This window comes from Lontra canadensis, unplaced genomic scaffold (genome assembly GCF_010015895.1).
Source record: "Lontra canadensis isolate GAN:19392208 unplaced genomic scaffold, GSC_riverotter_1.0 scaffold56, whole genome shotgun sequence".
NCBI classification, from domain to species: domain Eukaryota; kingdom Metazoa; phylum Chordata; class Mammalia; order Carnivora; family Mustelidae; genus Lontra; species Lontra canadensis.
This window is the reverse complement of record NW_022631050.1, coordinates 5872063-5894650: the sequence shown is the minus strand read 5'-3', so window position 1 is coordinate 5894650 and position 22588 is coordinate 5872063. Positions and strand designations below refer to the sequence as shown.

The 22588-nt window shown below is 38.5% G+C and overlaps 1 protein-coding gene across 4 annotated transcripts in view; it reads right to left on the bottom strand.

The window, feature by feature from the left end:
• YEATS2 (YEATS domain containing 2) overlaps positions 1-21757 on the bottom strand; it is a 90416-nt gene extending 68659 nt beyond the window's left edge. For 2 of the 4 annotated variants that reach the window (XR_004384797.1, XM_032875469.1), the window contains exons 1-6: positions 21735-21757; positions 18645-18762; positions 14661-14758; positions 13890-13982; positions 9580-9825; positions 6464-6579 (exon numbers count right to left, since the gene is read on the bottom strand). Coding sequence is in view for 2 of the 4 variants with exons in the window: in XM_032875469.1 (XP_032731360.1) it covers positions 6464-6579; positions 9580-9825; positions 13890-13982; positions 14661-14758; positions 18645-18744 (653 nt within the window). In the remaining 2 variants the exon portion in view is untranslated. Of the gene's footprint in view, positions 1-6463; positions 6580-9579; positions 9826-13889; positions 13983-14660; positions 14759-18644; positions 18763-21734 lie in introns of those variants that run through there. The other 2 variants (XM_032875467.1, XM_032875470.1) reach the window with 2 other exon arrangements.
• Positions 21758-22588: the final 831 nt, after the last annotated feature.

Sequence of the window (22588 nt, the reverse complement as noted above, 5' to 3'; positions counted from 1 at the left end):
TTTTTAATTTAAGAAAGAGAATGAGTGCACAAGTGAATGGGGGATGAGGGGAGCCACAAAGGGAGAAAATCTTAAGCAGGCTCCATGCTCAATGCTCAGGGGCTCAAACTAGCATCTTTGAGATCATGACCTGAGCCAAAATCACGAGTTGGATGCTGGGGTGCCTGGGTGGCTCAGGCGGTTAAGTGTTTTTTTTTTTTCTTGTTTTTTTTTTTAAGATTTTATTTATTTGATAAACAGGGATCACAAGTAGGCAGAGAGGCAAGGGTGGGGGGAAGCAGGCTCCCTGCTGAGCAGAGAGCCCAATGTGGGGATTGATCCCAGGACCCCAAGATCATGACCTGAAATGAAAGCAGAGGCTTTGACCCACTGAGCCACCCAGGCACCCCAAGTGTCTGTCTTTTGATCTCAGCTCAGGTCATGATCTTGGGGTCCTGGGATTGAGCCCTGCATCGGGCTCCATGCTCAGTGGGGAGTCTGCTTGAGTATTCTCTCTCTCCCTCTCTCTCTGCCCTTCCCCCTCCCCTATCTCTTAAATAAATAAATCTAAAAAAAAGAGTTGGATGCTTAACCAACTGAGCCACCCACATGCCCTTATACATGGATTTTTAACTGTGCAGGAGGTTGGTGCCCCTACCCTCGAATTGCTCAAGATTCCTCAAAGGTCAAATGAGTGTGTGTGTGTGTGTGTGTGTGTGTGTCTGTGTGTGTGGATAATGGACCATTCTTCAGCTATAAGAAGGCAATTCTGGCTTTGGTGAGAACATGGATGATCACAGAGGGCATTATGCTAAGTGGAATAGGCCAGACAGAGAAAGACAAATACTACATGGTATCACTTATATACGAAATGTTAAAAAAAAAATCAAACTCATAGAAACACAGCAGAAAAAGTTACCAGAGGCTGGAGGTAGGGGAAACAGAGAGAAGTTGGTAAAAGGGTATAAACTTTCAGCTTTGAGATGATAAGGTCTAAGGATCTAATGTATAATTGGTGACTAATATAGGGAATAAAATTCGCTGAGAAAATAGAACTTAAATGTTCACACACACACACACACACACGAGAGGGTGCCTGGCTGGCTCAATAGATGGAGCTTAAGACTCTTGATCTCAGGGTTGTGAGTTCAAGGCCCACACTTGGTGTAGAGATTATTTAAAAATAAAATCTGAGGGGCCCCTGGGTGGCTCAGTGGGTTGAAGCCTCTGCCTTCGGCTCAGGTCATGATCCCACGGTCCTGGGACTGAGCCCCACACTGGGCTCTCTGCTCAGCAGGGAGCCTGCTTCCTCCTCTCTCTCTCTCTCTGCCTGCCTCTCTGCCTACTTGTGATCTCTGTCTGTCAAATAAATAAAATTTAAAAATCTTAAAAAAAAAAAATCCTTAAAAAAAAATCTGAAAAAAGAGGGGCGCCTGGGTGGCTCAGTGGGTTAAAGCCTCTGCCTTCGGCTCAGGTCATGATCCCAGGGTCCTGGGATCGAGCCTCGCGTCGGGCTCTCTGCTCGGCAGGAAGCCTGCTTTCCTCTCTCTCTGCCTGCCTCTCTGCCTACTTGTGATCTCTGTCAAATTAAAAAAAAAATATATAAAAATCTGAAAAAAGAAAGTGAGTTGATGAGGGATGTGTTGTTAAATTAACTTGATGGCAGGAATCCCTTCAAAATGCATACATGCATCAAATCATAATATACACTTTAAATCTTTTGTCAATAAGGCTGAATTTTTTTTTTTAACTGAAGTACAGTTGATACAATGTTACATTAGTTTCAGGTGTACAATACAATGATTCAACAATACATTATGCTATGCTCACCCTATCTGTTCCCATATGCTACTACAGTACCAGTGACTATAATATTCCCTATACTGGACCTTTCATCCCCATGACTTCTTCATTCCATAACTGGAAGGTTATATCCCCACTCCCCTAAAAAAGCTTTTTCTTAAAAAATTGAATCCCACCAATATTTAACAGCTCTATCACCTAACCAAGCAAAGTGAGTCTTTGCAGTTAATCTTTTTCTTTTAAACTTTTTTTTTTTTCCTGGTCTAAGGAACATTCCCTTAAAGTTTATTTTCTGATTACCACCATGCAATTAAAAAAAAAGAAATCAACCTTGCTTTTCCAAGCTGATACATGAGATAGAAATAAACTGGCATATTACTGGGTTAGGGATGCTCTAGCCTTTGTGTTGATTTCACTCAGCTTTCAGGGTGTTAGAACCCTGAACTCTTCTGGTTCTTACCCATTGCTGCCAGGAAGGTTACAACTGGTCTCTCACATTTTAAAAGCAAAAACAAACCATTCCCTTCAGTCCTGACCATAGTAAAACTAGTATCTTTAGCTCTCCCTTTATTTCATGAGGCCTCCTTATCACATTCTGTTGGAAAATACGGTCATGGCCCTCTATGTTTACCTATGTCTATGCTTACCCTTACTAATGCAGTGGGCCAAATTATATTGATTTCTAATGTTAATCCAAACTTGCATGTCTTGATCATGAAGTATTATCATTTCTGTATTTAATGAATTCTGTTTCCTAATGATTTTGTTCAGTATTTCTGCACCTATATTCTTAACTGTGAATATCCTAGTTTTCCTTTTCTTACAAACTATTTGGCCTTATTAAAAAAGGCTACTCTCATAACATAAACTGACAAGAGTTGTTTCTTTTTCCCCAGAAGATCTGGGGGTTTTGGTTACTTTTTTTTTTATTTTAAGTAATCTCTACACTCCCAATGTGGGGCTCAAACTCATGACCCCCAGATCAAGAATCTCTACTAACTAAGCCAGCCAGACTTCCCTCCCCAGAAGATTTCGTAAACAACTGAAATTATATGTTCACTCAGCCTGTAAAGCAATCTAAGCCTAGTAGTTTGGTTTGCTTTTGTGATGGCAATGTTTTAAAATCAGTAATTAAACTTAGTAGTTCAAAGACTCTTCAAGGTTTTTCCTAAGTCCTAAGTTGTATTTTTCTAGGAACTCGCCATTTCACCTAAATTTTCCATTGGCATAAAGGTATTCATTATTTTTTTTTTAAAGATTTTATTTATTTGACAGAGATCATAAGTAGGCAGAGAGGCAGGCGGGGGCGGCGGGGGAGAGCAGGCTCCCTGCTGAGCAGAAAGCCCGATGTGGGGCTCGATCCTAGGACCCTGAGATCATGACCTGAGCCGAAGGCAGAGGCTTAACCCACTGAGCCACCCCGGTGCCCCGGGTGTTCATTATTTATCTCTTTAATAGTACAGCATCTGTAGCTATGCCCTTTTTCATTTCTAATATTTTTGTCTTCTTTCTCTTCTCCTTAGTTTCACTAGGTTTGTGTATACTTTTTCCCCTAATTTCTTTGCTTCTCCTACTGCATTATTTTGTCTAAATGAGATGTTTAGTTCACTAATTTTAAACTTTTCTTCTACCCCATTTTCTTCTACTGTAAATATTTCCTTTTAAATATCCCTTTAGTGTTATCCGACAAATTTTTATTATTTATTTTGGATATTTAAATGTGATTTTTCATTGACTTATGTGTTGTTCAGAAGTAGTTTGAATTTCTAGACATAAAGTTTTCTAGGGGCACCTGGGTAGTTCTTTAAGTGTCTGACCTTAGTTTTGGTCATGATCTCAGGATCCTGGAAATGAGCCCCACATTGTCTGCTTCTCCCTCTCCCTCTGCCCAACCCCCAACTTGTACCCTCTCTGTCTCTCTCAAATAAATAAAATCTTTAAAAAAAAAAGAAGTTTCCTAGTTTTCCTACTTTACCAATTAACTATACTGTAACAACAGTCAAAAAAGTAGTCTGGTTGGGGGGACCTGGGTCATACCATCAGTTGAGCTTCCAGCTTTTTTGGTTTTGATTCCTGGTCTCAGGTCAGGCTCCATGCTTAGCGCAAAGTTGGCTTGAGATTCTCTTTCCCTCTGCCCTCCCTCACGCACTCAAGTGCACTCTGTCAAATAAATAAATAAATCTTCAAAAAACAAAACAAAACCAAAACGTAGTCTGCGAGCACCTGGCTTGCTGAATCAGTGGAGCATGTGACTCTTATCTCGGGGTTGTGGGTTCAAGCTCCAAGCTGGGTGCAGAGATGGCTTAACAATAAAATCTTTAAAAAAAAAAAAAAAGTAGTGTGTAGTCCTTGAAGCTTACTTTATGGCCTATTGTATAGTCCATTTTCATAAACGTTCCTTAAGTGCTTAAAAATGTTTAACTAGGGGCACCTGGGAGGCTCAGTCAGTTAAGCATCCAACTCAGGTCATGATCTCTGTGTCATGGGTCCCACGCTGGGCTCTGCACTCAGCACAGAATCTGCTTCAGCCTCTCCCTCTGCCCCTCCCCCCACTTGCTCTTGCTCTTACTCTTTCAAATAAATAATATCTTTTTAAAAAATGCTTCAACTATTACATGTACTAGTCTATATGTATATATTAGATCAACTTTATTAACTGAAGTTCAGATCTTTTACATTCATACAAGTATTTTGAGCGGGAACACAAGCAGGTGGAGTGGGAGAGGGAGAAGCAGACTCCCCGCTGAGCAAGGAGCCTGATGCAGGACTCGATCCCAGGACATTGGGATCATGACCCGAGCCGAAGGCAGCTGCTTAACAACTGAGACACTCAGGCGCCCAATTTCTATCTTTTAAATAGCTAACTAAATCCCTAGGCAATTTTTATGATTATTGATAAATTTAGATTTGTTACTAAGTTATTTTATATTATTTGTCTTGTTCTTTCTCTTTTTCACATCCCTTCCCCTGTCCCTGCTTGCCTTCTTTTGGAATCAGGGATCCTCCCCCTTTTTTTCATTCAATTTCCCTATCTTCCTCTTACTTTTTCTTTTTTTTTTTTAAAGATTTTATTTATTTATTTATTTGACAGAGAGAGAGAGAGAGAGAGAGATCATAAGTAGGCAGGGCTTCCTGCCGCGCAGAGAGACCAATGCAGGGCTCGATCCCAGGACCCTGAGATCATGACCTGAGCTGAAGGCAGAGGCCCAACACACTGAGCCACCCGGGCGCCCCTCCTCTTAAACTACTTTTTAAGTTTAAATCTCAATGTCTAGGGTTCCCTAGGTGGATCAGCTGGTTCATGATGAACCATTATTTTAGTTGTAGCTGGTCTTGAAAAAACCCAAACACCTACAAATTAAGTGTAATTGTTCGAAAATGTCAATGATGATTTCTCCCCGGTCTTCTGGTGGGTCCATCTACGTTTCCAGTTTTGGACTTTCTGAGCTGACCGGTCTTGCATTATTGTTAAGATGCCAACTCTTAACACTTCACATGGTCTCAGAGTCTAGCTAAATGCATGCTAATTCTATAATAATCTATAAATAGAAATCTAACTGCCTTAATCATATTTTATGCTTCCATTTTAAAACTATCACACAGACGATTAGAAATCTTTGCTTTTATTATCCCAAAGTTTTAAAATGTTCTTTTTTTAAAGTTTTTAATTTGTGGTCCATTAACTGGGGGTTGGAAGATTTCCCCCCAACCTGATTTTTCCTCCCAAATAATTACCGTCTGCCTGAATCCTTTATTTTCAATAACTGAGTATAATTACAATTTTCATAAATCTATCAACTTATTCAACAATCAAATATTTAATGAATACCAACTACTGTATGATATAAAACAAACAAGACATACTTTCTACCCTAAAGAAATTCCAGTGTGATTTGGGAAAAATACACAGAAATAGGAAATGACGATATAATATGAAAAAGATGACAAGAGAGCATAGAGAAAATACACCTAATGAGGGAAAAGAAAGGTAAAGACTTTGTGAGAAAATAACATTCTTATGCTATTTGAGGATTTATGTCTTTATCCATTTCTAAATAGTTGGCAAAAGGACAGCACTCCCACAAGACACCATGAAATCATATTGTTAAAGAGCTAGTCCTTCAGCCTGGAGAAATTCTGTCTTCAAGACATGCTCTGTAACTTTCTGTTAAAAATTTAAAACATTTCAATTTGGACAACAAACATTTTTTAGCAATTAGCTAAGGCCGCCAAGGATAGACCTAGGTCAGAAAGTTTAAAGTTCTTATAACTTATCCAAAATAATATGCTTGATAAAATATACCATTTGTAAGTGGGGCACCTGGCTGGCTCAGCCTGTGGAGTGTGCAACTCTTGATTTTAGGGTTGTGAGTTCCAGCCCCACTTTGGATACAGGGATTACTTAAAAATAAAATCTTAAAAAAAATATATGCCATTTATATAAAAGCTCATGTCTCAGAAATGTTTACCAAGCACAATTTTATTCTATGTCAAAGATTAGCAGACATACTGAGGCAGTTTCAAGTCTCTGGACCTCAAGTTTACTTTTAAAACAACTAAGAGTTTAAGGGAAAAAAATCCTTAAGGCCTCATCCTACAGTAATACTACAATAATAAAAGTATGCCAGAATATTAACATAAATGGATAACTGAAAGTGAAAGAATTCAACTGGATACTCACTTGGACACATTGCCCACTACTATTGTTTTCTTTACAAAAAGTCGTGAAGTCTCATCTCCTGTGAGATCAGCATTCCGCTGCTCTGTTTTATGAGAGGCAGTAATACTAGCGGTGTCCTGAAAGAAATCATAATCAATTTTCACTTTCAATTTGGACAATATCCAATGGGCAGAAACCACAAAATCATGGTATGATTGGAGCAACTCAGATTTTTTTTTATTCATTACAAAATTCTCTGGTTTTGTGGTACCTCTCAGAGCATAAAAGTAATTTTACTGTATCTTTTGCATTTGTTTGCAAAAAATATTTGTTCACTGTAACTCCATGTGTATGTATCTGTTTTTCACAGACACCCTTGTGCTGTATATGCAAATAGGATATGGAAGGATATACAAGAAACTATTACAATGGTTACCTCTGGGAAATGGGAATGGGGAGAGGGGTCAATGGAATTTACTTTCTTTTCAACCTTCTGTATTTATTAAAAATTTTTCAGTGAGAAGTAACATAGACAAATGACTAAAGTTTGACTATGCAGATAGACTGCCAGGGTTTAAATCTTGGCTCTTCCATTGACTAGATGTGAAGTTTTGTGTAATTACTTAACTTCTTCTCTGTCTCAATTTCCTCATCTATAAAATAAGGATAACAGGAGCACCTGGCTGACTCACTCAGTGGAGCATGTGATGGTTGATCTCTGGACTGTGAGTTTGAGCCCCATCTTGGGTATAGAGGTTACTTAAAAATTTTTTAAAAACCTAGGGTGCCTGGGTGGCTCAGTTGGTTAAGCATCCGACTCTTGATTTCAGCTCAGGTCATGATCTCAGGGTCCTGGGATTGAGCCCTGAGCTGGACTCCATACTGAGTATAGAGCGTCCTTAAGATTCTCTCTCTCCCTCTCCCTCTGCAACCCCCACACCACTTTCTCTAAAAAAATTTAAAAATAAGGATAATCTCACATACTTGTTTTGTACAGTTCCGAAAGAAGTGCCTAGTATACAGTAAGTACTAAACGTATGTTACATAAATATGAGCATGTATATTACATACAAGATGGTAAGTTTCTAACTCCTATAACCAGTATTGCCTAAATTCTTTTTAATTAAAAAAAAAAAAAAGAAAAACAAAAAAACAAAAAACCCAAATGGGTGCCTGGCTGGGTTATCTGGTAGAACATGCGACCTTTTGATCTTGGGGCTATAAATTTCAGCCCCATGTTGGGTGCAGATATTACTTAAAAATAAAATCTTGGGACACCTGGGTGGCTCAGTCAGTTAAGCGGCTGCCTTTGGCTCAAGTCATGATCCCAGGGTCCTGGGATCAAGTGCCACATAGGGCTCCTTGCTCAGCAGGGAGCCTGCTTCTCTCTGCCTCTGCCTGCCATTCTGCCTGCTTGTTCTTTCTCTCTCTGACAAAAAATAAATAAAATCTTAAAAAAAAAAAAAAGAAAAGAAAACAGAATCTTAAGAAAACAAAACACAAAAACCCACAAAAAAAAAAAAATGCAGTACTTGTCCAATTAGAATACTGGTAATAAACAAATAAATCCAAACATTAAGAGTTTTCATTTTGGGGCACCTGGGTGGCTCAGTGGGTTAAAGCTTCTATCTTCGGCTCAGGTCATGATCCCAGGGTCGTGGGATCAAGCCCCGCACTGGGCTCTCTGCTCAGCGGGGAGCCTGCTTCCCTTCCTCTCTCTCTGCCTGCCTCTCTGCCTACTTGTGATCTCTGTCTGTCGAATAAATAAATAAAATCTTAAAAAAAAAAAAAGTTTTCATTTTTGGGTGGTGGAATTATGAATAACTTTTTTATTTTCTTATAGTTTAAATTTTCAACAATGAACACATGAATTTGTAACCAGAAAATTTTTTAAATTTAATTTTTATCAAAAATAAATCAATTTCTTGGGGCGCTTGAGTGGCTCAGTGGGTTAAGCCTCTGCATTAGGCTCAGGTCATGATCTCAGGGTCCTGGGATCAAGCCCCACATCGGGCTCTGGGCTCAGCAGAGAATCTGCTTCCCCCTCTCTCTCTGCCTGCCTCTCTGCCTACTTGTGATCTCTGTAAAATATATAAATAAACTATATTTTTTTAAAGATTTTATTTATTTATGTATTTATAAGAGGTCACAAGTAGGAAGAGAGGCAGACAGAGAGAGGGGGAAGCAGGTTCCCTGCTGAGCCGAGAGCCCGATGCAGGGCTTGATCCCAGGACTCTGGGATCATGACCCAAGCTGAAGGCAGAGGCTTTAATCCACTGAGCCACCCAGGCGCCCCTAAATAAACTCTTTAAAAAACAATAAATCAAATTCTTGATGTCTGAATATGCAAAAAGCAACCTGGATATCTCCTCTATCACAGAACACCTGACTGAGAAAAATCATCCAATAAGGGCTCTATAGCCAAATATTATATACCAAGAAGTTCAGAGCAGCTTGAGATGGGAACTCAAATAAGGAATTGGCAGGATCAAAGAGGAATAAATGGTTTTCAATTCTATTTATTATTTGTCAAGTTTCCCCCAGTTATAAATTAATTTATAAAAGCATTTAAGTTTCACAAAAATGATGGAGAGAGAACAAACATGACAGGCTGGAAAGACCCTGGACAAGGTCACAGAATTGCCAATTCTTCAAGGTTTCTCTCTTATCAATGTGGATGGCACCTAGGATTGTGCCATATCCAGTTCTTTTTTTTTTTTTTTTTAATATTTTATTTATTTATTTGACAGAGATCACAAATAGGCAGAGAGGCAGGCAGAGAGAGAGGAGGAAGCAGACTCCCCACGAGGAGGGAACCCGATATGGGGCTCGATCCCAGGACCCTGGGATCATGACCTGAGCCGAAGGCAGAGGCTTTAACCCACTGAGCCACCCAGGTGCCCCCCATGTCCAGTTCTGATTCAGTTTAATTCTCAGCTTAATTCAGTTTAATTCTCAGTTCTGATACTTTTGGATAAATATAACTGTAAACTCTTTGAGACTCAGTTGCCCCATCTCCAAAAGGGATATAATTAACCTATTTCCTAGAGTTTCTATGAAGGTGAAATGGAATAACACGTATATACTTTAAAAATACTAGTTTCCTTCTCTTCTCCCTCCCACCCATCAAATTATACCCTTCCAGTATTTCGGCTCGGTCTCTGTTCCATGTTGTTTGAGAGTCTTTCTTCTATATCCATATTGCTGTTATTGTCTTTGTCAGATAAGAAGTCATTATGTTGAGATAAAGAATCACTTTCTGAATGATTGGCTGATGGTGTCTCTGATCTCTGATTGGCAGGAGAGGAAGACCTAGATGGTGACTCCAAAAATTTCTTGATAGCAGGATGATTAAAAACCATCGTATCACATGTCTTTGATCCCTGCAAAAATGAAAGCAAACAAAACAAACTTTTAATCAAACCTACCAAAAGTAGGTAAATTTAATCTTGCCAAATCCTCATCTATTTAGGGAACATGCTTAAAATCCTTCAAAATCTGCCCACACCCATAAAATGAAGTCCAAGCTCCTTAATGTGGTCTGAGCCAACAAAAGCTAGAAAGTGATTATTATGTGAAGGTCCTAACACTAAAAGCTAAAGATGCAAGTTCTCTGAAACTAAATGAAAAATAGAGGTAAATACAAGGTAACATATGGGAAATAAGATTTGACTTTAGGGCGCCTGGGTGGCTCAGTGGTTAAGCCTCTGCCTTAGGCTCAGCTCATCATCTAAGGGTCCTGCGATCGAGGCCCACATTGGGTCCCCCCCCCCTTCCTGCCTCTCTGACTACTTGTGATCTCTGTCAAATAAGTAAATAAAATCTTAAAAAAAAAATAAGATTTGACTTAAAATAAAAAACAAGCCTTGGGGCACCTGGGTGGCTCAGTGGGTTAAGCCTCTGCCTTCGGCTCAGGTCAGAATTTCAGGGTCCTGGGATCAAGCCCCACATCAGGCTCTCTGCTCAGCAGGGAGCCTGCTTCCCCGCCCCTCTCTGCCTGCCTCTCTGCCTACTTGTGATCTCTGTCAAAAAAAAAAAAAAAAAAATCTTAAAAAAAAAAAATAAGCCTCACACTGCCTTTAATACAAACACATCAACTGCTCTACATACGATGTTCCTATAAAATATAAAAAGATATAAAAAAAGTATATGTAAAATGGCTCCCAAGTAGGAGTAAAATGTAGTATAGAATGCTTTAAAATGATTCATACTTACATGTAAAGTTTGTCGTAAGTCCAGTACTGAGGCCTGGAGTATTTCTGTGTTTCTTGTTATTTGGATACAAAATACAGTGTATTCTGTTATAATGGGATACACTCTACGATTCCTAGGAAGCCCAGCTTTTAAAAGCTGTGCAAGGAACATAATTTAGCAATAAGAAAAGAGCCAGAGGCTAGTATTTCAGAGCAACAAAATTATTGCATCTCAATAATAAAGGGTATTTTGGGGCACCTGGGTGGCTCAGTGGATTAAAGCCTCTGCCTTCAGCTCAGGTCATGATCCCAGGGTCCTGGGATCGAGCCCTGCATCGGGCTCTCTGCTCAGCGGAGAGCCTGCTTCCTCCTCTCTCTCTGCCTGACTCTCTGCCTACTTGTGATCTCTATCTGGCAAATAAGTAAATAAAATCTTTTAAAATAAATAAATAAATAAATAAACTTAAACAAAATAATAAGGGCTATTTTTTAGAGCTGTGATGTATTTTGTTACAGCAAATGAAAAACAAATGGCAGATCATAATAGACAAAAATACACCTAAATATCTTTCAATTAATTCTAATCAGAATATAACAGGAAAAAATAATCAGTGCACTTCTAGACTACCAAATAACACAGAACTGCTAATGGTTTATAAAAAGGCGGGGAGGTGCTGCCTGGGTGGCACAGTTGGTTAAGCAACAAACTCTTTGTTTCAGCTCAGGTTGTGATCTCAGGGTCAGGAGATTAAGCCCCATGTCAGGCTCCCCACTCAGCAGGCAGTCTGCTGAAGTTTCTCTCTCCCTCTGCTCCCCATCCCCATCATTCCCTCACTCACACACTCTCTCTAATAATAAACAAATTTTAAAAACAACAACAACAAAACATTAAATAGACAACAATCTCTTCAAATAGAGTACCTACAAGTCCCATGTCACACAGATAACTAGCTTATAATGTCCATCTTGTTGGATCCAATAGCAAACCATGTAACAGAGGACAGTAAAATCTGCCCTGTTTTGAAGAGTGTCTCCCAAAAATTCATGTCCACTCCGAACCTGTGAATGTGACTTTATTTAGAAACAGGGTCTTTGCAAATGTAATCAAGTTGATAATGTCATACGGGATTAGGGCTTACCTAATAGAAGGGAAATGTGGAGAGAGAAATTGTGAAGACACGTAACAGGTAAAACATCCATGTGAAGATAGGGGCAGAAAATGGAGTGATGTAGCCACAAACTAAGGAATGCCAAGGTTTGCCAGCAACTGCCAGAAGGTAGGAGAAGGTGAGGAAGGATTCTTTCCTAGAGCCTTCAGAGAGAACACGGTCTAGCAACACCTTGATTTTGGACTGTTAGCCTCCAGAATCATGAGATACTAAATTCCTCTTGTTTTAAGCCATGAAGCTAGTGGAAATTTGTTATGATAGCTCTAAAAAATAGCTCAGACTCTAGTATGTATTAGGGAAACTCCTGCGGTAGAAGAAATAACTACCTAACATCTGAGATGAAATTCAAATAATGCTCCAGATTTCTAAGACAACATCGGGAGTATGACCAAGGCCAGGTACCCTTGAGGAACACAGGATGACATGAAAGCCAAAATATGGTACATTTCACCTGTAAAAACCATGGGGGACAATGCAAACCAGTATGGCATTGTACGTTCCCCCAGGCCTGCTACCACTCTCATTGAGCCAGTACTATCCAAGAGAATTATCTAATTCTAAGTGAGAAAACTTAGGAAATTTGAAAATGAAAAATGAATAAAAGTTATAGGAAATTATCAAAATATCAAACAAGGGCGCCTGGGTGGCTCAGTGGGTTAAGCCTCTGCCTTCAGCTCAGGTCATGATCCCAGGGTCCTGGGATCGAGCCCCACATCAGGCTCTCTGCTCCGAGGGGAGCCTGCTTCCTCCTCTCTCTCTGCCTGCCTCTCTGCCTACTTGTGATCTCTGTCAAATAAATAAATAAAATATTTTAAAAATATATATATCAAACAAGAAGAAACACTTCTGTTTCAGTTTCAATCCTATCCCTATTCCTTAATAAATGGAGTAATCCAGTGGCAATCACATTACCAAAGTGATAAAAACTTAATATTCCAAACAGTTTGTGATATATGAGGTATCTAGTATCACTTATGAAGTATCATTGCCAAAAAGTTCTAACTTTAATAAAATCTTTAGACCCAACTATCAGTTTGCAGAAAAACGGAATGAAGGAATAACCCAAGAGGAAAAAAAACAAACACAAAATGTAGGATAAATGTCCTGATCTCTTTAAATAAGTCAATATCATGGGGAGAAAAGGTTAACTATTTTAGATAAAATAAGTCTAGAGAAACCAAACAACCAAATGTAGCCCCTGAACTCTGATTAGATCCTACATCAAAAAACAGCTTTAAAAGATATTTTGGGGATGAATGGGAAAATCTGAATATGGACTGATTATCAAATAATATCAGGAAGTCATACAAGAATATCCTTTAGGAAATGCATGATTTAAGGGTGACGCCTGGAACTTATTTTCAAATGTTTTACAGAAAAGTAAGATAGATAAAACAAAGATGACAAAATGTTAAGATGGTGAATATGATGCAAAAACAGGTGCTTATTTAATCTCTTCTGTGGATTTGAGATTTTTCATAGGAAGTGAGGGGAAAAAAATCAGGGCTTCCTGAATACTGAAACTACAAATTGCTATTCATTAGGAAAATCAGTCTATCTAAAACTCACTTCAAAGCTGATCACAACCAAAGGAAGAATAAGGGAAGTTAGAATACAGTCTCACTCAACTTTGTACCTAACAAAGCCTAGGAACAGTGTTAAATATTAGCTGGAGAAGGATTTAATATAAAGTGAAAAATGTTAGGGTGCCTGGTGGCTAAGTTGTCGGTTAAGTATATGACTCCTGATTTCAGCTCAGGCCATGATCTCAGGGTCATGAGACGGACCCCTGTGTCGGGCTCTGCACTGGGTGTGCAGCCTGCTTGAGATTTTCTCTCTCCCTCTATCCCTCCTCCACCCCTCGCTCATGCTCTCTCTAAATAAAAAAAATAAAAATAAAGGGAAAAATGATACTTAGGATTATTCACAGTTTATGTGTTTTCCCAGGAAGGTAAGATAGGCTTCTTGAGTTCCAAAGGTCAATATAAGAAACATTTCAAAGGCAGGAATTTCATACAACACTAATTTCCCCTTCACACACCAAATATGGATAGCCAGAAATGACTGCAGATGAGGAAGACTTACCTCAGAAACTTTTAGAAGTCCTGCAGAAGCATAGTAGTTTGCAACAATGCAAGCACGAAGTTTATCCATCATCCTTCTTGCCTCAATCAGTCGCTAAAAACAAATGTCAACTTGTTACTTTAAAAAACAGAAATCACAGATGAAATATACTACAAAAAATTCATAAAATAAGAATACAAATGATCAAAAGCTCAATTCTCTAATAATCGAAGAAAGGCAAATAAAAATGACCATCTCTACCTGTCACACTGCAAAAGATTTTTTAAAGGAATTTCGAAAAAAGCCAATTTTAAAAGAGTATGCAGACATGTTAGTATGTATATTTATGTGTATGTATGCCTACTCATTGAGAAATGTCTGCAAAAATAGTATGTACAAGAGCAAAAAGGAATTTTTGGGGGGGATGGAATTTCAAGTAATTTTTTTCATTATGTATTTCTGCATTTCATTTATAGGGGCAAAATATATATAGAGAACTTTTTTTCCAAAATGAGAACACTTTTTAAAAGAACAGTAAGGTGGGGGGGGGCACCTGCATGGCTCAGAGCATGCTCAGGGTCCTGGGATTGAGTCCCGCATGTGCATCAGGCTCCTGACTCAGTGGGGAGTATGCTTCTCCCACTTCCTCTGCCCCTCCCCACTGCTCATGCACTCTCTAATAAATAAATCTTTAAATAAATAAAAGAACAGCAAAGGGGAAAAATCATGATTCTATCAACAGATTTTTTTGCAACAGCTTTTTTTAAAAAAAATTATTTATCACCATTATACCTGGTCAATGACTTCAATTTCATGTTCCTTATTCTTCATTTCAAGTGCAAATTGTTCCTTGATAATAGTCTCGATCTTCTGCACAGCAGCATCTCGAGCTGCATAATGAACATAAAATAATCCAAGGTCTAATTACTCAGTGACTATCATGATCTAAGTCAGTATGCAAAAGAAGAAACCCAGGAAACAGTAATTCCTACATGGAGAAACCTAGTGGCTGTCACTTTAACCAATGATGAAAAGTTAACATCACTAACATGGCGGCAAACTGACATAACGCATTGAGAAGTCTACATCACTCTAAGGCATTCTGGCCAAAAATGCTAAATCTAATTACAGGGAACATCAAACAAACCCAAACTGAAGGACATTCTACAAAATAACTGGCTTACCTGATTCAAACATTAGAGTCAAGGAAGGCAGAAAGGTTGAGGAGATTAAAAGAGATTAAAAGGTACGACAACAAAATGCACTATGTGATCCTGGACTGGAGCCTAAAGAGGGAAACGGTTATAAAATACAATACTGCAAAACTGGTAACACCCGAATATGGATTGAACGCTACATAATGTAATGACGAATGTTAACATTTCCTACTTCTGATAATAACGCTGCGATTACATAAGACAAATCTTCTTAAGAAACACAACACTGTGTTTACAGGTGTCCAATTTATTTTCCTGCAATTTAAAAAAATGATGTGCATATACCCCTCATACACAGATGTATGTATCTGAGAGAGGGTGCGTGCACGTGTGTGGGGGGGGTGGGGAAAAAGACTGATAAATGAGGCAAAACATAAACAACTGGCTAATTAATCTGGATAAAAGACATAAAATATTCCTTGCAATTTTTCTGCTTGGAATTATACCAAAATAAAAATTACTGAACAACAAAAAGAAATCCATTAAGATTCTGACAGAAATATTTGGTGACCTGTGAAAAACCACAGTCCCAAAGACAAAGAAAATAAAGAGGTAGCTAGAGGGGAGGTATAGTCTGTGACATAAGAGCAGCTCATAAAGAAGGCAGGGAACTTCCTTCTACAGAGAAGGATCTAGCAAGCAATTCAGAAGTTCCTGATCACAACTACCTAAAAGAACGAGCAAAGAAAGAACTCAAAAGTAAAAAACTGCCTCTGGGGCACCTGGTGTCTCAGTCAGTTAAGTGTCCAGCTCTTTTTTTTCTTTTTAAGACTTTATTTATTTATTCGACAGAGAGAGAGATCACAAGTAGGCAAAGAGGCAGGCTGGCGCGGGGGTGGGGGGCAGGCTCCCCACTGTGCAGCGAGCCTGATGCGGGGCTCGATCCAAGGACCCTGAGATCATGACCTGAGCCAAAGGCAGAGGTTTAGCCCACGAGCCACCCAGGCACGCCAAAGTGTCCAACTCTTGATTTCCACCCAAGTCATGATTTCAGGGTCATGAGATCAAGCTCCACGACAGGCTCTGTCCTGGGTGTAGAGCCTGCTTGGGATTCTTTCACTCTCTCTGCACCCCGCCCCTCAATCTCTCTCTCAAAAAAAAAAAAAAAAAAAAGCCTCTCTCTCCCTTTTTTTTTTAAGATTTTATTTATTATTTATTTGAGAGAGGGACAGAAAATATAGTGAGAGAGAGCACAGGCAGGGAGGAGAGGAAGAGGCAAGCTCCCTGCTGAGCAGGGAACCCGATGCAGGGCTTGATCCCAGGACCCTGGGCTCACAATCTGAGCCCGAAGGCAGACGCTTAACCAACTGAGCTACCCAGGCACCCCCACAAGCCTCTACTCTTGAAAGCAATAACGTACTATATGATAACTAGAATTTAAATAAAAATTCAAGGGGTCACCTGAGTGGCACAGTCAGGTGAGTGACTCTTAGTTTTAGCTCAGATCATGATCTTAGGGTCATGAGATAGAGCCTGAAGTCATGGTGTCTGCTAGAGATTCTCCCCTCTCTCCCTGCCTCTTCCCCATGCACGCTCTATCAAACAAACAAATCTTTAAAAAAAAAAACTTGAAATTAAAAAAAGGAGGATTAAAAAAATGCCTCTAGAGGTCACAGAATTCAGATGATGATTACTCAAAGTAATATGCAACTCAGAGTTTAAAATATCCAGATACAAGAGGAAAAAAGAGCCAAAGAACTACTTGAAAACCCTGGAATTTGGGGGCATTTGGCTGGCTCAGTCAGTACAGCAAGAGACTCTTGATGTTGGGGTTGTAAGTTCAAGTCCCACACTGGGTGTAGAGATTACTTAAAAATAAAATCCTTAAAAAAGAAAAAAAAAAAAACCTGGGAATTATACAAAGTGAGCCTATGTCTACAATATGAAAAAAAAATTATGTTCATGCATGCTTTGGAGTGTATGAAAAATTACAGAGAAAATTTGGACCCTCTGATGACCCATGTAATTTTCTCCCTGTAAAATATGTCATTAAACTGGCAACTACAAACCAATAATGGTATAAGTGGTATAAGTGAGCATTCTTATGGATAGTCTGCATGGAGGAAAATGACTGCTTTTTGTCATTGTGAAAGAGTATTTTCTAGTATCACTATATACATCCTTATATATATATATATATCCTTGTGTGTACAAACCAGCAGATACTCTTAGGGAAAAGAGGCTGAAGTCAGACACCTTGATCACTGAAGGCTGTTTTATCGTAAGCTCCTTAGAGAGAAACTCTTCTAAATTACGTCTTTCATGGAATAAATAAAAACAAAATAATATAAGCAAAAGGAAGTATTCAGAAGCAAAATTCTGAAAAATAAAAATATGGTTTGGGATTAGGCACAGAATGGTCACCAAGAGGAAGAATAGCAAATTATCCCTCAGTAGGAAAAACTATCCCTGCTTAGGCTAAGTACCTGGGAAATTATACTTTATTTTTAAAGTGAAATTATTATGTTCACTAAAACAATCAGTTTTTCTTCTTATTTTTATTAAAAAAGTCATGCCATCTGATGCATTTGAGTAATGGATCTAAATGTCACAAGTCTTTGGCTTATTACTGAAAGGAAATAATTTCCTTATAAATAAAATAACTGAATGAGGAGAAAGGTTGCAGTGAAATGTTTTCATTATTTGGAATTCAATTTGATAATTTTTGGTCCACAAAGACTTTTGGGAGGTACATAGGACTTGACTGCACTTGGAGCCACAAACTTTCTTTCACTACTTCAACACCAGGGGCACTAATCTTTGTGGAGCTACAACACTATGACTTGGATGCCTTCTGTACCCAGCCGTGTCAATTTACATAGATTTATTATTTGAATAAACAGCAGTGAATTTCAGCAATAATTTGTTTTAAAAACCCAAATTCAGGACCTTCTCCTGAGATACCTTAAAATATTCTGAGTAGCTACAGACACATAGTTGATAATTTGCTCTTCAACTAATCATATGATCTTGGGCAAGTAATTTCACGCCTCTGAGCCTAAACTACTAGCAGCTAAGTGCAAGGGTTAAACTAGATCAGAATCTTCCAAATTTAGGTCCTTCATATACAACCTTTAAGTTACCTACACTACATCTGACAATCATATGAAACATCTAATTCACATAATTAAATAATATATTTAAATAATTTTAGCCTTATCCTAAGCAACAGTAGTCATGAAACTATGAGTTTGATGAGACCATGTATTTCCAATAGACATTAAAATAATATGGCACTACTGCAATAAAAAACCTTAATTCATGTGCCACCCGTTATCATCTACCCATACTGCATATTATAAGACTTTATGGTTATGCCCTACATACCATGATAGCTAAAACTTTCAGCCAGTCTCACTACTGACACTTTCACTGTCTATGTGATTGTCTTCTGGTCTTTGTTGGTACACACGGTGTATTGCTATTAACAGAGCATTTAACTAATCCCTCTTCAGATTATACAAAACAGTGGAAATGCATTTTGTCTTAATCCCTATAAATCTTATAAGGAAGCACATCTCAACAAAGAAATAATTTCTCAAAGCAGGTTCCTTCGTACCTGAATTCTCAATTGCTTTATGACGCTTATTTGGAAGGGCCACAGACACGTCCTCATAATCTGGATCGGTTTCTTTGATCGTTCGCTTGAGTCCAGACATGATGACATTCGTTCTTCACTGTGAAGTAGTAATAAATGAATAAATAAACAAACATGCTTGATGCTAGTACTTATAACTGTATGTGTACATATAAATGAAGAGAATAAATACTACATAATACTGAACTCTTAAGTCTCTATCTAAGACATATATATATCCCTGTTAAAGTCAAAAGCATAACTAACTTCAAAAGTTTACTAAAAACAGGGGCGCCTGGGTGGCTCAGTTGATTAAGTGTCCAACACTTGATGTTGACGCAGGTTATGATCTCAGGGTTGTGAGACTGAGACAAGCGTCGGGCTCCCCCCACAACAGAGAGTCAGCTAGAGATTTTCTCTCCCTCTCCATCTATCATTCACCCCCCACCCACTGCATGCACATACTCTCTGATAAATACATAAATTTTTTTAAGTTAACTAAAAACAAAAACAAACCATCATCATCTGTCAGAAAATGTAGGTTTCCCTTTCAAGAGAAAATCCTATAATAAGGTAGCACATTGCTCAGACTTTTCAAAAGGAGCCAGGCTTTCACAGAAGGGCATTCATAAGTTAAGGAAAGAAACCAGACTTTGATGAAAACATGGTAAAGTCCAAATAGCATCTTGGAATTCATAATACAAAACAGGAGCAATACATATAGTTAAGCTCGTAATAAATAATTTATCATACAAGTCCTCTTTCTGATCCTTACACAGTGCCTGCTACATAACAGGTACTCAATAAATATTATTGTTACTGATCACTTTTCATTACTCATAATAAACCCAAATCACAGACATATTAAGCAAGTTTGCAAAATAGTAAGTCCTACGTGTACAGGTCTTCAAATAAAACAATCCCATAAATCTTCTAGATCAGTACAGTACCCATACATTAGCAACTACTCATATGTAGTTATTTAAAGCTAGTTAAAAATTAAAAAAATAAAAAAATAAAGTTAATTCAAAATTCAGTTCCTTTCTTCCACATTTCAATTTTTCTTTTTTTCTTTTAAAACAAGAGAACAAAAGCAGGGGGAGGGGCAGATGGAGAAGCAGACTCCCCACCAAGCAGAAAGCCTAATGTGGCACTTGATTCCAGGACCTTGGGATCATGACCTGAGCCAAAGGCAGAAGCTTAACCGACTGAGCCACCCAGGCATCCCAGATTTCAATTTTTTAATTTCAGAACTAAACACATTTCAAGTGCTCAACAGCTATCAGTGGCTAGCAGATACAGAACACTTATATCATTGCAAAAAGTTCTACTGGACACTGTTCCTCTTCCAAACTGTGTTACATTGAGCACTTAGTAATATTTCATGAGTTAGCTTAGGAAATGCTGTGCAAACCAGTACTGCCCAAAAGTCATATAATGTGAGCCATGTATGGAATTTATATTTTTTAAGATTTTATTTATTTATTTGACAGAGATCACAAGTAGGTGGGGGGGGATAGGCTCCCCGCTGAGCAGAGAGCCCGATGTGGGGCTCGATCCCAGGACCCCGGGATTATGACCTGGGCCGAAGGCAGAGGCTTTAACCCACTGAGCCACCCAGGCGCCCCAGCCATGTATGGAATTTAAAATTCTCTAGCAGCCACATTAAAAAAAGGAATAAAAGGGGCACCTGGCTGGCTCAGTCAGTAGAGCATGCAACTCTTGATCGTCATGAGACTGAGCTCCACACTGAGTGTAGAGATTACTTTAAAAAAAAAAAAAAAAAAGGAAAAAGAAATGGATGAAATTAATTTTAATTGTATTTTTACTTAACCAGTGTACCCAAAATATTATCATTCCAACAATGTAGTCAATATAAACAAATTAGCAATAAAATATTTTACATTCTTATCTCTGTGCTAAGTCTTTAAAATCCAGTGTGTATTTTACAGTTAGAGCACATCTCAATTTGGACCAGCCACACTTCAAAGGCTCAATAACCACCTGTGGCTAGTGACTCCTTTACTGGGCATCGAGGGCCTACTGATACAGTCTACAGATAAGAAGACAGCCTCAGGGTAGTTATGAGTTGTCCCTTAGAGCATTAATCTACAACACAGAAAAGACAAGAAGAGCTCCCTGATTTCCAAACCTCTGTTCTACCACTAATGGTTATTTACTTAATCAAAAGGCAAAAATATACAATATGTATTTACTGAGGTGATTAAATTTTTAAAATAAAATTAATTAAAAAATAACTCAAAAATATTTTTTATTGAAAGTTATAAAAGAACTAACACTTGAAAAGTTTCTTGGCTTAGTCCAGTTCTATTACCCATCCCAGAGAGAGGCTCACAAGATTTAGCTGGGAGAGGAACCCATTATGTAATGATATATATTTAAGTCCTAGATCTAAGAGATCATTTTCTCCCGTTACTGCTACTTTGTGTAATAAGCTCAAAATGTTCTAAAAACTCCAGCACTTATAAACATCCAGAATTAAGCCATTTAATGTTTCTTCACCATCATTACACACCTGCTATAATTTAGAATATAAATGAGTCTTTACTTTTATAATGGCCCTGAATCCAACTGTTATTTGCTGTTTCTAAAGCTTATAAAAAGTGAGCATAATGGGACACCTGGCTGGTTCAGTTGGTAGAGCATGCAACTCTTGACCTCGGGTCATGATTTATGCCCCACGTTGGGTGCAGCGCTTACTAAAAATAAGATAAAAAATAATTTTTTTTTAAAAAGTGAGAGTAAGTTCTTGCCTTCTCTATCTGGTCTGCAACTAGTTTTAGACAACATGAAAAAATCTTGGGGCATTAGATAAAGAATACATTCTTTAAAAAAAAATCAACAAACCTCATTCTACTCTAATGCAGATGGAAAAAAACATATATCCTATTCTCTGATAAACCTAGAAACAGATATAGACACATCCTAGCTGGTCTTCAAACCTGTTTCTGTGCAACACCATTTCTTGGTGACACCCTGTCTCCTATAGCTTTCCAGAGTTTTATGAGATTATCTGTAAAGATGAATGAGTTCAGCATCACCTTCACTCACCCATTCCATGGGCCTCGTTATCTGAATATTCTCCTCCTACTTCCCTAGAGTAATAGTAGCTCCTCTCCAGGAAGGCTGGGGATCTTTGAAGAAAAGAGTATTTTATTTCACCCTCATTTAAGAGATAGAACAAAAACTCTCCTTTGCTCTTTTTGCTCTAAAACTAAGGAAACAGAAGGGAAAAATGAGAAGAGTTTGGTTGTGGAGGGTTGGGGTAGATAAGGAAGAAACCACCAATGAGTTAATTTATACTGCCAAGGTCATTCGTAATTCATGCAGCCCTTATAATAAAGCTTTTCCTGTCTTCTCTGGGCATATATTTGAGCTTCTGATAAACATGTTTAGAAAGATATAGACCGGGGTGCCTGGGTGGCCCAGTGGGTTAAAGCCTCTGCCTTCAGTTCAGGTCATGATCCCAGGGTCCTTGGATGGAGCCCTGCATTGGGCTCTCTGCTCAGCAGGGAGCCTGCTTCCCCCTCTCTCTGCCTGTCTCTCTCCCTACTTGTGTTCTGTCAAATACATAAATAAAATCTTAAAAAAAAAAAAAAAGATTTAGAACTATACTGTCACTTTTTAATAACTCGGGTCTGCTTCTGTCTAGCAAGAACAATACTAAAGTATACACATGCCACATTCAAGTATCCACCAGCTAAGGCTAGGAACAACTGCTGGGGCATGCTCTCATCACGATGGAATGAGTGAGAGAATGGAATGTGTAACAAATGACCCGTGGTCATGTTAAGTTTCAGATTCTTGTCTGACTTTGAGATTTATGAAAAGGAAATAGGAACAGTTGCTAGATATTGTCAGATTCAACTTTGAAACAAAATGTCCTATTAATCCTCTTTAGGTTT